The sequence below is a fragment of the Telopea speciosissima genome, chromosome 2 (assembly GCF_018873765.1).
Source record: "Telopea speciosissima isolate NSW1024214 ecotype Mountain lineage chromosome 2, Tspe_v1, whole genome shotgun sequence".
Classification (NCBI taxonomy): Eukaryota; Viridiplantae; Streptophyta; class Magnoliopsida; order Proteales; family Proteaceae; genus Telopea; species Telopea speciosissima.
The window spans coordinates 20,456,638-20,471,907 of NC_057917.1; the positions used below are offsets into that span (position 1 = coordinate 20,456,638).

A 15,270-nucleotide genomic window follows, 5' to 3' on the forward strand; every position below is an offset into this window, starting at 1 on the left:
AGTGCATAGTATCAAAAAATCTGATATCTATCACCATCAAAACACACTCTTTTAACCTAAAATCCAACTTCTTCTCCTCTTCTACTTTCTCCCCCATCTTGTTCTCTCCTCTTCTATGATTTTAGTGCCCAGTATCAAATCTAACATGGATCACCGGATCAGACAAATTCACCCCTTATTTTCCTTTAAAAATAAATTTTTGTCGATTTTACTCCTTATTCATACCATTTCACCGATATGATATCAGCCAGTCATCGATATCGATTCAAAACCATGCACCTCAAACCATGCTTATAGAGTCCCTAACACACTCAACTAGAAGAAACCACCACCCACTCCATCTCTCCACCCACCGATATGATGTTAATTTGAGGTGATATGCGTTGGGTGTGGTGTTCTATTCAGCTATTCTGAAACTGAACAACTTTTATAGTTGATTTAAGATTAGAGTGCAAAGAGGAAACGAAAACAGTCATTCGAATGCTCTGGAGTGTTTAGCAATAAAACAAATTTGTAATATAGGAGTTATAAAGGAAAACTTCTGTTCTTTAAACTAATCTGTCTTGAGAGTCTTGAAATTTCAGGTACTAACGCTACTGGCCTCGGAAGCAGCACCACGAGGCAGCTCAAGCAGAACACTAGTAGGGGAAGAATTGGAAGTCGATGATCGAAGCGCCTCAGCAAGCGGACCACCACCCATTGAAGCCACGGGGTGACTCCCCCATCCCATTGATGACCAATTGTTGTAATTATTCATTAATTGCTGTTGATGTTGTTGTTGCCGTTCTCCTGCAAATCCAACATGAGAACCTGCTTCTGCCTCATCATCATCTCCATTCCCTGTCGATAGCTTCAAAGAGAAATCAGATAAAGGTGAAGAATTCTCATTCCCAGAAACAGATATGGATAAGCAAGTGGTTGTATTGGGTTCTCCATGATGATGATGGTGATGATGCACTCTTGGCCAGTCATCTATGAAGTGACGGAGTACCCCTCGACCCACTGGTCTTCCCTCTCCCCCTGAACCACCACTGCTCTCAAGCCCAAGCTCTCTACCATTTCCGGCTTTACCATCGAAGGATCTACAACAAACAAACAAACAATCAAACGCCATTAGAAATTGAATACCTAGTTAACCCTTTCCAGTTTTCCATCCATGGAAGACTCAAAGCTATATACCTGTGATTGAGATGAAGAAGATCAATGGAAGGTGATGAGCTACAACGGGCAAAAGGGGATCCATTAGCAGCCACCGCTGCTAAGGAGGACGACCCAATATGGGTGGGATTCAGGCCACTACCAGCAATACCTGTAGTGGTGGGAGTGGGGATTTCCACAGGCTTTCTTGAACGGTTTCGGCCTCTGTTCAGGTGGCGCTCGCAGTACTTGTGGCCAGCCACCACATCCCTCGAGCACCTCCACTTCTTCCCATCTGTTCTCCTGCATCTTCCGGGCTCTGGGTCTACCGCACTTCTCCCCCAGTATCCAGATTGCATCACTGTAATAGAACAAACACTTCCCATGTTCGCATCATCAAACGAATCAAAGAAAACCAATTAAAAAAATCCAAACATGCGAAAGCCATCATCAAACCCTCCATAATATTGTCAAACTAGAAAGAGGGGACAGTTCATAAGAGCCCAAATCAAAGCAGACAATCAACCACTCAAAGCCACAAATAGTATTACGGAAAGCATGTATAGGAGCTCACAGGAAACATAGAAAAGAGGGGGCAAACGGTTGGAAAGTCAATTTTTCTGTAGCTTTAGAGCTCAAATCCAAAAACCACAACATTAGAAAGCAACATGTAGAAGTATCTTCTCATCCATTTGACTACGGAGAGAAAGAAAAAAAAAGATCGTATATTAGACAATACCATCACCATCAGATATCAAGGAAGTTACAGAACAGAGGAAGAAATAAAAAAAAAGAAAACGCAAAACTTGAACTTACTAGCTGGTTGATGATAAGGTTGATGAGTATAACAAGCAGAACTACCGAGAAGGCTTTTCTTGATGGGATAAAGAAGTTCAGGAGGAACAGCAGCACCGGCAAGCATATACTTGAAGATCAAAGCTTGAAGTTCAAGCTCACGCCACTGATCCAAGTTGAAAAAACTCCCCATTCCTGTAAACCGAAGATAAAGAAAGGAAATAAACCAAAGATAAAGAAAGGAAATAAAGAGAAACCATCAGAAGAAAAGAGAGACCAGAAGAAAGAAACAAGTAACATCCCATTTAGCTTTTTTCTATTTCTGTGGGATTACACTTTTTTTGCACCGGAGAGAAGTTAAAGAAAGAGGAGAAGAATAATAAGTAGAGCACCAAAGGTAAAATAAATATCTTACTTGGAACTCTGGCTGTTGTAGCTGAATCAGGAAAAACTGACAAGTTGCTGATCCTGCTGTTGTTGGTCTCAGGTACAAACAACGGAAGAACAGACCCAGATGGTTCTTGATGATGGGTTTCAAAGAGTTTCGATGTCTTTACAGAAGGAGGCTGATCTGACTGATGCTGGGGTTTCCATTGCTTCAGGTGGTAGTCCATGGAGAGAGACAGAGAGAGAAGTGAAAGAGAACTGGGTTATTTGTTGTCACTCGAATAATACTCTTTCTAAAGACTTCTAAGCTCAGATGATAGTAGCCCTTAGATGTTTGAAAAAATGTTTTTGCAAAGGTTTTCCTTAACTTGCCCAGTAATCCCTTTATAAATTTTTGAGTGAGTGAGAGAGAGACACAGAGAGCCTACGCCTAATAGCCTGATAAGAAAGACTGTTAAGTCTGTTTATAGCCAGTAGAGTAGCCTTTGGCCCACCCGAGAAAAAAAAGACAGACAGACAAGACAGAAGAGACGAGAGAAGACTTAAATATTGCTTTAAACACAAGAGCGAGCTTGCAGCTTTCTCTTACTACCTTTGTTTCGAAAATAATGAAAAAAAGAAATATGTAAACCAACAACAGATAGTTAAGAAGGTACAGAGTACAGAGAGAGAGAGAGAGAGAGAGAGAGAGAGAGAGAGAGAGAGAGAGATTTAACTAAATAATGGCTAGGAGGCAATGTGCAGCAGCACTACATAGCTTTTGCAGTAGAGGGTGAGCTGCTAAGTGCTAATTGGTTTTTCCATCTGACTCTGATATTTGGCAAGTAAGCACAATATATTGGGTGCAGTTTTATTTGTATGTTTGAATTACAGGGAAACTTCTACCCAAAAAAAATAAAATTACAGGGAAACCATTTCATGGATGGGGACATCACAAATTCTCAATTTGATCAAATATACACTACAGCACAAGGAAAATGAGAGGGAAGTTCTTGATCTGGGATTCTCTCTTTTAGAAAGTTGGAATCCTCAGACACGATTTTGAACACAAGAGTTTTTGCATCATTCTTATCACAAGAGTGTGAAGAATTTGGACGGTGAAGGAGAGAACTGGGGGGGGGGGGGGGATTTTGATTCTCTAATCAGTGAATGGTGGTGGTTAAACTGTTAAAAGTATATGTGCTATATTTGATTGACACAAATGTGATGGCAAGGGAAGGTGCCGGATAAAAAGAAGATACCCATGCGTATTGGAGCATTTAAAATGATCTGATCAAAGTAGGGTTTAATGTTATGAAATCCACAAGCGCATGTCCTGTGAAGGCATATAACACTTGGAACACCAAACTTGTCACACGATCAAGGAATTGCAACATTGTCTTGATCTCTTCACATTAAGTTTTCTCAAATCTTAGAACACACTCTAAGACTGAGAAAGATTATCACAGAGACAGAGAGAGATTTTGGCACTCACTCTCCCATGAAATCTATTGAAGCAGCCTCTTCCATTCTCATAAAACAAATATATAACAAATGCAAAAAACTCTAATCCTTGTTAGAGTAAAGATGCCAAGTGATGTCGATATTCTCAGCTCTTGTTAGGAATTTGTTGGTATTATAACCAACTTTGAGGCTGAATTTTTTGTCTTAATTAGTGGAATGAATCTTGCAAAAAAATATGGACATCCAAAAATGTATGGATTAAGTATGAATCAACTGCCATTGTGGTCTTGACGTAGGCGGATCGACTCCCTTGGTTTATCTGGCAACAATGTTCTTCTTTCCATGTTTATCTGTCTTCAATTTCTTCAAAAATTTTCCACAGTTTTAGGGAATCTAACCCAATTATGGACTTTCTTTAAAGAGGCAACTAATGTTGGAGTTCTTCTCTTGTGCATGATCTCCCCTCCTTCATAAGGGAAGAGGATTTAAGTGATATCAGGGGCTTACCTAGATACCAATTTTTTTTTCTTGATTTTTCCTTTGCTCTTGTGGGTTGGGCTGGCTTTCTCCTGGTGGCAATGCCGAAGGTTGGTCCAGTAATTCAAGTTCTTGTATTTTTATTTTTTTTTTAGTTTTAAGCTGGTTTGGTCCCTGCATCTTTTTGTATCTCTTTTTTACTTCATTATTTTTTTTTTCGTTAAAGTTCAATTTGTATTAAAAAGAAAAATAATTACAAGGAGAAAAAGAGGCCATACCCTACCTGATTACAAGAACAAAAGATTTAGAAGAGTCCACCTTCAGCACTGCCATCGGCATACTCTTCTTAAATCCAACTAAAAACTAACAAAATTGAAATCTTGGTCTATTTGTAGCATTGAGAAAAATTCTTCTTTTTTGTGTGTAGGAAAAACTATATTTAATGACGAAGTCAAATGCTTTGCTGCCGCTTTTGCTAGAAACTCAGCTGCTATGTTGACTTCTCTATAGCAGTGAGTGATCTTCCAAGTAATGGTTTTTAGGTATGGTTGAATGAAATGCCAATCCAGTTGAACAAACCATGGTAGTGAACCTATTTGAAAGGAGACAACCAAAGCAAAATCATATTCATTTCATAATCTATCAATATTTAATTCATTTGCTTTGATTATGTCTTTCATAACACCTAAAAATTCTGCTTTGAAGTTTGTAGAGCTTCCCATGAACTCATTGAAAGCTGCTATAACCTGTCTCAATTTATTTCTGAGTACTCCTCCAGATTGCCTAAAGAACAACCGTCTATATTGAATTTAATCCAATTAGAATTCGGCTTGCACCAGTGGAGTTCCAAGATACGTTGTGGTAAGTGAAGACACATAGATAGGCTAAGGCTTCTTGAACAAATTAAGTCAGTAGAGGATCTGACCGAAATCTTCATTGAAGAACTAAGCTCAGAGATTGATTTAACAATCGATCTAACAATTTGAGTTGCTGAATATTTTCTTTCTTCAAATCATCGAGTATTTCTTTCTAATCAAATGAATAATGGGATTAGAATGAACCCCGCCAGCCAAGGCTCTTTTAAATTAATTGAATTGGCCCTAGATTTCCACCATACAAGAAGATCTCCAATGGAGTTATGAGGCTGCCAATTAATCCCAAAAAAATCAGGAACTTGCTCCATCACGACTTTGAAAAGAAACACTCTGGGAATAGATGATTGATTACAAAGCTCACAATGGGAGACCAAAGGGATTCCTTTGATTGTAATGGAATCATCAGTAGGCAGCTTGAGGTTTATAAATCTCCAACCAAAGGCAGAGTGTCTTGGATGGAGATAATTATTCCAAACAATGGAAGACCAAGACACCTTTGGGCTAAATTTCCTTGGATTGTTACAAGCTGATGAGACTGTAAAGAAGCCTAAAGAAGAAAGATCCCAAACACAATAATCCTCCATATCATGCCTTAGAATAGAGTTTTTTGAAATCTCATTGAAAGTACCTGTAAGGAAAGTCGAATTGATTGTAGGAAAGCACCACTGACCATCAAGAATGAAGTCTGAAACTTTGCTTTTAAAAATTTGCTAAAAATGAAGAATCCAGCCCAGATAGTTCAACAATAGCTGAAGAAGACAGCTACCTATCATTCCAAAAGTTAATGTTTTTCCCATTCCCCATAATCCACCTCTCATGTTGGGATGTTTAGCTCCATACTTTCCGAATTTGCAGCCATATAGAAGATGATTTGTAATACCTTTTAAGAGTATCATACTTGTTGATGAACCTAGCTTGGAAAACTTTACTCATTAGAGTATCTTCAGTTTTAATTTTTCAACAAAACTTACAAAGAAGAGCTTTATTAACTTCTCTTAGTTTTCTAATTCCAAGACCCCCTTCTTCCTTCGCTTTACATTAATTTAATATATTTCTGATCTATAAAAAAATAAAGTAAAGATGCCAAGTGATGTGATCCTATTAGGTGATCTTACCATGGATACTAAAGTGAATTCAAAGTTTGATTCACTTTAAGAAATAAAATGTTTACAAACGAGTCACACTCGTTACATTATATAGAACTATTTACATAATGGAGCAAACTCTCTTGGATATAATAGATAAAACCATGTATAAAAATGACATCATCAAAACCCTAATCCATCTAAACAGTCAATACAGAAAATCTTGATTGTAGATTGAACACAAAAACATTTGAAAAACACTTTTCAAAATAATTATAAAATAATATTAAAATTTAAACGTATTGGCAAATAATTTATAATTGCAACGAGCTCATCTTATCGTCCAATCTCTATTAAAATTTTTCTCTATGATCAAGAAGTAGATCATGATATCATGTCAGAAAGTTTTCTCCATGCTATCATACTAACTAATATGAATTAAAAATATGTAAAATGTATTTGATGGACACATTTCCAACAATCTCCCACATATACGTCAAAGCTATTACTACATATATCATATGTGTTCAACATGTTTTCATCTGATAAAAATATCTTTGTCAAGTGATTTGAGTGATTATTCCTTGAATTGATCTTACAAACTCATTAGATTAATCATCTAACAATATGAATATTATATTTCTAGGCATACATAAAAATATTTTATTGCCACATAACTGGACAATAGGTTTGTTACACTCGCATAAGAACTATTTCATGTTTAGTCAAGAATGCTTCTTAATTGAACATTCCAACTACTTATCAGCAATTAGATCTTTGTTTGGAATGCTTCCAAACATTGTCACCATCACCTTAAATGAAAATCCATAACTAACGTGGAACTTCTATCAGTTTCATCAGTCTACGAGTAAATTGGGACTTCTCAACTACTTGAGAATAACTCCAACAATAATCAAACATTCATATATCCGGGATACAAATATAATTTCATTCCATAACAAATATTTGGTCAGAAAGACTTTCTTAGCCGTAGATTATGAAAAATCTTTCTATAGCCTCTATATCCTTAGAGGGAATTTAGACTGTAAGAAACATGTCCTACCTAAAAGATGAATATAATTCTTTTCACTAGCACGACCAGATTTTATTTATAGAATTAAGATAAACCTAACATCTTATTTTGTGACTTCTCACAAAATTAAATGTAAGTAACTAACTATATCAAGATCTAATACATAAGACCATATATGACAAGAAAGTATACTGCACTCCCATCAATACATGGTCCATCCATGCACTGATCATAGCCAAAAAAAATTGATTGTTTGATCAAATCGAATGTTCCAATACCTAGAAGCTCGCTTGAGAACACCAAAGATCTCAATAACTTGCATACCTTACTTTTCTTCTTTAAGAGAAGCGAAAATCCCTTTGGCTACAACATGTTAATATCTTCTCAAGATATTAACACTAGAAAGTAAAATCAATGATATATTGGAAGATCTATGAGTATCACAATGTGCAACCATTGATAATGAAACCCTAAGGAATCTCATCATCAATACTGGAGTAAAGGTTTTATTACTCTTCCTATAGGAAATGACCATTTTGCAACAAGTCTTGCTTTGGATTTCCCTATTGTCTCAGCCACATCTTTCTTCCTCTTATAGATCCATATACATCTAATGAGCATTACACCTTGTAGTGAATCAACAAAAGTTCAGACATGGTTGGAGTACATAGAGTCCATTCCAGAGTGATAATCTTATAATCAAGTTTTTATCTGCCTCTTTAAAAACCTCACAATTAATGTCATTTGAGATCGAAGAATCAAATGCACTATAGAACTTTTCTAAAAATTCTTCCTTCTTCATAAAAAGGGAATAATGCATAGTTGGTCCAATGAACCTCCCACTATATATGTTGAGGCTCAAGAGGATGCTACAAAATATAGTGAGATACAAAATTAAGGTTAGCTTCCAATTAAAAGTTGGCCATATGACAACACTTCTATGAACATTTGATCCATCACGAAGTGATAAATCCTCTTTAATGAATGTCACATATCATACTACTCTACATGATTATAAATCCTATTGTGCCACTTAGGCATCCAAGGAGTAGCATCTTTCCGACCTAGATCCTAGCTTATCTTTCAAATGCTTTTGCATGAAAACTATGCAGTTCCCGAAGTTAAGAAAACATACATTTGACTTTCATCCACTCCATAATATAAAAGCACCTCTATGATAGACTTAGTTAGAATCATGTTGAGAATACACATTTCTATTTCACAAACCCAAAATAACTAAGGTATCTTACATAAATTAAGCACTATTCAAGTCATGTTTAACATGATCCGATTCCTTTAAACATACTCCATGATGTTCCTAGGGTACACATAAAAGAAATGAGTTCTCTTACTGTCTTAGGTTGTCTAAGAAAGAACACCCTACAAATGCTTTCTCCTTGAAACAATGAGAAACATTGGATAAGTTGACTTAATTTGGCTAATTCTAGTTTCTCAGTGGGGGAAAACCTCCCCCTACATATTAGGAAAATTTTGCGTGTGGATAAAGCTGGTCTTCTAGTTTTCAGATTGTAATTTGTTTGGTCTGGGCTTTGTTTTTTTTCTTTGGAGTGAGCTTGTGAGCTGTTGGGTTGGGGTAAGGTGGGTTATGTCCTCCCCTTGTATTTTTTTTTTTTTTTATGTGTTAATAAAATCTTAGGGGCCATTCCAGGTCCCAGGTAATGTTCGGGATTAACAAAAAAAAACACAAACAAAACAAAACAAAAAAAATATTACTTAGTTGGTTCTGAACCCTTAAATGGAATTCCTTGAACTATTCAAGTATTTCCATTTTTTATCCATTAAGTAACTATATCTTGTATCAGAGTACTCATCCGTGTAGAAGACCATACATCCATGACGTAGTCGGGCTAGAATATTTATTGAATGACCCGCATCTGTATGGATCAATTCTAATACATAACTGGCAATAGTACCTTTTGTAGGTCTTATTTCCTCGTAGAGAAGTCTCATAAGTTGGATGAAGTATTACCGTCATACTATCTAAAGGTTTGTGATTCACTAATTTATAAGGTCTATCCACCTTATATGTGTGGGTACCGCGATTAGACCCCCTCAGAGGAAAAGAAAGAAAGATCCCTTTGCTCCCAAGGTGGGGATGGTCTTTTTGCAACCCTTTTTTGGTTGATACTAGATTCATTTGTTGTTTATGTATTCATTATTTGGAATAAAGGGGATGGGGTCGTGCTTCAAACACTTAAAGAAATAAAAGTCGCCATCTAGGGTTTGGGCCTAGGACCCAACAACTAGTAGCCTAATCTCTCAGGACTAGAAAGGGCTACGTGATTCCATATGGTCTGGTCAGAGATTCTGGGTAAGTGGCCAGGTTACGAGAATGGAAAGGTATTAGCACCCTACCTCACCCGATGAAACCGGTCTTTCTACTAGATGCTTGATTCTGAATGTTTTCCCATAGTAATATGCCCTATTTCAACAAGCATGGCTAGATCATGATGCCTCAACTATTTAAAAGAAGAGAAAATTTGTTATTCTAAATTCTATGTACACTAAATGGAATAATTTATGAGTCTACATTATGACAAAATGAAAGCAAAAAGTAGAATGTATACCAGTATGCAAAACCAGTAAAGTGATGAAAGACATGAGAAATGTAAGATATGGGATGTCCCTCTGGCTCAGGTGGAGATGAATGATTGGCTTGCCTCTCTCTTGTCGGATATGTAGAATGAATTTCGCTACTCATTCTTTGGGTAGAGTAACGGCTGTGAAGAAGCTTCTGGATACTCGGACTTTGGGCAGAGTAACGACTGTAAAGGGGCTTCTGGCTACTCAAGCTTCGAACAGAGAAATGACGTCACAGAAGATTTGGAAGCCAAATGCTCGATCATCGAACAAAATAACAGCGCTATATGGAATTTATGGAGGCAAGGTATGGGAATCAATTGGGTGGTTGGATCCAGGTGATCCAGATAATGGATAGGGTAATGGGCTGAAGGTTTTCGAAACTGGAGATGGGGTGAACTCTGGGACAAGCAGAACAGGGCTTCGGACACTGAAACTAGTGAAACTAGGCTGTGGGAGCACACTTCCCGAGAAAAGTTGGATGTTGTGGTGGCTCAGTAATTTAAGTTTTTTGGGCTGGCCTAGGCTTCGCAGCTGGGATTTCCTGGCTGAGGGGTATTTTGGGTTCTTTGGAGAGGTTTTGAGGTCTTAAGGGGTTCTTCAAGAGGCGTCGTCAATCATCCATGTCCTTTTTTCGTCATTGGCAGGGGTGGCAAAAAAGCAATGTCTACAATATGACCTTACAACAAGCGTCAAAAGTTCATGGAGTTCGAAGTAGTGCACAATTTTTAAAATATTTTAAATCAATATTGAAACGCGATCTTTAAAACCCATTTTCTAAACTGTTAAAAGTACTTCTTAGAATATATGTGCTATATTTGATTGATACAATGTGATGGCAAGGGAAGGTGCCGGATAAAAAGAAGACACCAGTGCGCGTTGGAGCATTTAAAATGATCTAATCAAAGTAGGGTTTTGTTGGATTAATGTGTCCATCAAACCCGGTTTGTTCCTGGTCGTTCTATTTTATTTTGTATTGAACCGTTTATCCATTTTGGTCTAATATTATCACATGTGATATAAACTTTTTAAGCATTATGTGTTCATAAGTTTAACTTAAAATGGTAGTCATGACTAGGATTTGGGCCGGGCACCCTTATTATATGGTCGTCGCATGGGTATATTAGACATGTTGATGTCAGGGTACCAATGTGAGTGCACATAATGATGTGCATTAGCAAAGAATCTATCTTTTTCAATTCCCTCATGTATTATTGCCAGATGTAGGATTGGGATAGACATGTGTCACCAAGACCCAATACCTGAGAGGACCTTGTCACTACAAAATGTGAACGCATTCTTTGGATCATCAATGAGTGAGGTTTAAGAGAATCAAATCTGGTGTTCTGGGAATGCGTGAACATTTTGTGAGTGAAAGAGTAACTCAACATGGACTCCACTGCCCGATTAGGGAATATCAAGATAAAGATTGTCTATGGATGGTCGAATCAAAATCTAGATCCAGTACTATTTTGGAAATGGTTTTTGCAAAACTTATTTTCACATAAAATGATAGATTATATATATGTTTTGATTAAGATGTTTGATCGTGTTTTGTGGATTCTGATCACGTACACAAACACTCTGATATAGATATATACTATGGAATGGGGTTTGGCAGTACATGTGTACATGCACTAGATTCTATAATGATGATGTTGATTGGTGGAGGATTGGTACATAATGAGTTATTATTATGTAAGGATAATTTTGGGATTTGTTAATAAATTAATTAGTTTATTTAATTTAATGGATATGGTGTAATAATTTAATTATCCATTAAATAGGAAATAAATAATTAACTTATTATTCCCTTTAAGATTCTACTTCTTAACCAATTAGAAGCACATTGGGATTAAATAGGTTCAAGTCAAGGAGGAGAGAGAGAGTCAGACTCTCACTAGGATTATCAAGTGGGCTCTTTAGAGCTTCACATATATAAGCATAAGGGGGGAGCCGGCCATAAGTGCTACTTAATTATCTCTCCCTCCCCTTGGCCGAACTTCACTCTCTCTCTCCTCTTGATCTCTTCTCTCTCCTCCTTAATCTCTTGCTTTTGAGAGTTAGGATTTTGGATTCCCTGATTTTAGCTTGAAGATTTGAAGAGGTTCTTGGATTGACTTGGAGAACCTTGGCTGCACCAAAGAAGGTTCAAGTTTGTTTTACCTGATGTACTCGTTGGAGGAAGAACCACTATCTAAAGGAGGAGCAACAATTGAAACTCAACCATAGTTAGTGAATCTACATATTTTATGCATATAATACGTGGATCCGAGCATTAAATAAAAAATGCCCCGTATGTTGTATAAGTCATCGGAGCTGGAAAAATATGCAAATGGGAAGGGCTAAAGTATTATACACGTATAAAACATAGATTATACGCATATAATATGTTTATTTATACAAAAACAAAAACTAAAATCTAAACTCTAAAGTAAACCAATCTAACGCATAGCAAAGAGACCCAAACCAAACCCTCGTTCCTTTATTCGAGAGAGTTTCTTCGAGAGCAAATAACAAACCTGGTTCTTCCATTCTTCTCCATCTCTTCTTCTACTGGCGGCGACTCATGGTCACGAGTCACAAACTGTGCTTCTTTTGTTCTTCTTTATTGCTGTTAGGAGCTGATTTTGCGGTTTGCATCGGATCCTTGGAATCGCATATCTACATCTGCGAAGGACTTGATCAGTGGAATACTATGTATGGCTTCCATCGATCGGATCCTTGATTCAGATTTTTTTTCTTCTTATTTATGATCATTGCACTGGTTCTTCTGTTCTTCTTCTATTTTTATTTATGATCAGTGGAATAATTTGTAAGTCTTCCTTCTCAAAAATTTGTACATGGTGAATCTGTGCTTGTGCTCCCATTGATAGAAATGGGTAGCGATGTGATGGTGTACACTACTAAATATAAAAGAAAATCAAGCACTCAATGATGCTCTAATCTTGTACATATTTGCAAGCGTGAGTAAATCTGTACAAAATTCCATAAATGTATACGAAAAGCTCAAATGCTTGGTCCCTTCACATGTAAATAAGAACCATTTTTAAGATTAATGCTTACAATTCATAAGCAAGAAACGTAAAATCCAAGATAAGAGAAACCTACACGTTTTCTTTTCTTTAAGGTCAAGCCCATTAAGAAAGCTTCTTTTAGGGGCCAAAATATATGCTATTGTAGCAGTTTTGCACAATTTGGAGGGTCTCAAATATATTCAATTCTCACATGGAAAAAAAAGCTTTTGAGCGTAGTTGTTACTTTCACTCTTAACTAAAACTGTTGCATCACTAGAACTCCATTTCCTGTCTTTTGTTATTTTGTTGGGGGCTTGTTTTAAGATGGTATTAGTAACTCCATTTCATACCGTATTACCTGGGATGAAACTAGTTAAATTTATCTTGTTACATAGTGAATATATGCCCGTATTTTTGCTCCCAAATTTTTATAGAGCAACTATATTAAACATGTATTGTATCATTACCTTATGCGTTTTATTGTCCGTTTATTTATCATACGTACCCATTCCCATATTGTTGTTGTTCCCGAACTTACTATGGGTTCAACAGGTTAGCAAATCTATTTATTTCTTTAGTGGTTAATTATATTTTTGTTATCCATAAGATGCGAAAGAAAACCCGAATCAATCTCTTTCCGCTACACATTTGGGTATGGGATGGTTTCCTCTTTCCGTGTGATGGGAAGAAATGTTATTTCTTTTCTTTTTTCCCCTGATTCTCATGGAAAGATTAAAAGACATGATTTTGAAAATCTTTATCATACCAGAAAATTTAACTGTGATGTTTTCTGATCCTCATAGGATGGGTTGAACCAAGAGATGATCCCATGACTTCTAACAATGTGGTATCAAAGCCACTCTTTCCTGCCCATGGGTAACAATATTGGCTTGCAAGAATGTGTTTCTTGAATATAGTTACGTTTCTTTAATCCTTTGGAAAGATAAAAAAAATTAAATTTTTGGTTTTTGGTTTTCCATAAGTTTTCTTGTTTTCTTGTAAAAGAGAAGTGATTTGGGTTTCTTTGATTCCATGGGAACCAAAGAAGAGATTAAAAATCTATTTTTCAATTTCTCATATGAGAATGGTAATAACCCATGCAACCATGGTTGCCTACTAAGCAAGCAACAATGGCTGCATGTGTACATGCCCAAATTACACAAGCCCAAGCACCCCAGTGCATTACGCCCTAGCACCCCACACCTATCGCGCTGTAACCGTGCAAGCCAGCCGCCCCGCTTCTGTGCAAGCATGTGGCCTACACAAGCGTGGGCCTGGACAGCCTCACGACCTGCGCAATTGCAGCAAGCACAGTCCCACGGTTCACCACCCATTTGTGCAGATTTCCTATAATATAAAATTTGCCTCGCTATATGGTTGTACCCAACGCGTTTGTGCAGATCACAAAAGCATGGCAGCTGACTTGCGTGGGCACAGCCACATGGCCTGCGCAGCTGCAGCAAGCACAACCCCACAGTTTGCCACCCAGTTGTGTAGATTTCTTGTAACAAAAAATCTGCCTCGTTGTTTGGTTGTTGCCCAACGCGTTTGTGCAGATTTCCTGTAACAACAAATTAAAAAAAATACAAAATTGTTGTTAAGAGGAAGTAGATGAGTGAAGAATGATTTTTTTCATCCAATAGAGGGATAGGTGTTGGACAACCCACAAGGGTGGGCCCGATGAGATTTTAAGGGATATCTTTTCTGCGGTACGATATGATTGTTGCCGGAGGTGGATCGAGTTCAGTTGACCAATGGGAATTCTGGGACCGAACGCCAGAATGGGGTTATAGGGGTACTTGTTGGGAGACTCAGGCGCATTTGGGAACCAACAAGCTCTAGTTCATAACTCGGGTTTGACATCGTTAGGTAATCGATGGTGATTCCAGGTCCGGGGATACTACCTAAGGTGTTGTGGTAGTATTATACCCTTAGACTTAGTTTTATTTTTTAGGTGGAATAATAAAATGAACTCTCATGCATTCATGTGCACTGTGCATCATGATTTACTTGTGTATGCTTGCATGATCTAACTGCTCATTAGGTTTAGTGAAGCTCATCCCTTGCGGGTACTCTCTTTTTAAATGTTGATGCAGGTGCATCAGAGCTAGTGGGCTCAGAGCATTCCCTACTCCCTGATGATGGTAGTGATGACTGGTGGACTCCTGAGGTGGAGGACCATGGATTAGCTTGCATGTGCGATGGATATGCTTACAGAGCACAGTGACTTGGGTATGATGCCCTTTATTTTGATACAATGATTTGTATTCTTTTTTATACAGTTCCTTTTGGTGTATTATTTCCTGATGTAATTAATATGTATATTTGTATTTACACTAATGTGAATTTTGATAACATGACAATGTATTTATATGCTATAATACGTAGCTTCCGCACTCTGATCTTGTTATATATCTTCG

At 37.3% G+C, this 15,270-nt stretch overlaps 1 protein-coding gene across 2 annotated transcripts; it reads right to left on the bottom strand.

Moving 5' to 3' along the window:
* Positions 1–555: 555 nt before the first annotated feature.
* Positions 556–9,623, bottom strand: LOC122649627 (growth-regulating factor 3-like). Of its 2 annotated transcripts, XM_043842857.1 has the most exons (6): positions 9,614–9,623; positions 8,297–8,303; positions 2,348–2,627; positions 1,954–2,127; positions 1,180–1,498; positions 556–1,082 (listed from the first exon to the last, which is right to left on the bottom strand). In XM_043842857.1, the coding sequence occupies exons 3-6, from the start codon at positions 2,544–2,546 to the stop codon at positions 581–583; spliced, it is 1,194 nt and encodes a 397-aa protein (XP_043698792.1). In that variant the 5' UTR covers positions 2,547–2,627; positions 8,297–8,303; positions 9,614–9,623; the 3' UTR covers positions 556–580. The 2 variants fall into 2 exon arrangements, with proteins under 2 accessions (XP_043698792.1, XP_043698793.1); XM_043842858.1 differs by lacking the exons at positions 8,297–8,303; positions 9,614–9,623 and having other exon boundaries at positions 1,954–2,132; positions 2,343–2,425.
* Between the last annotated feature and the right edge of the window lie 5,647 nt (positions 9,624–15,270).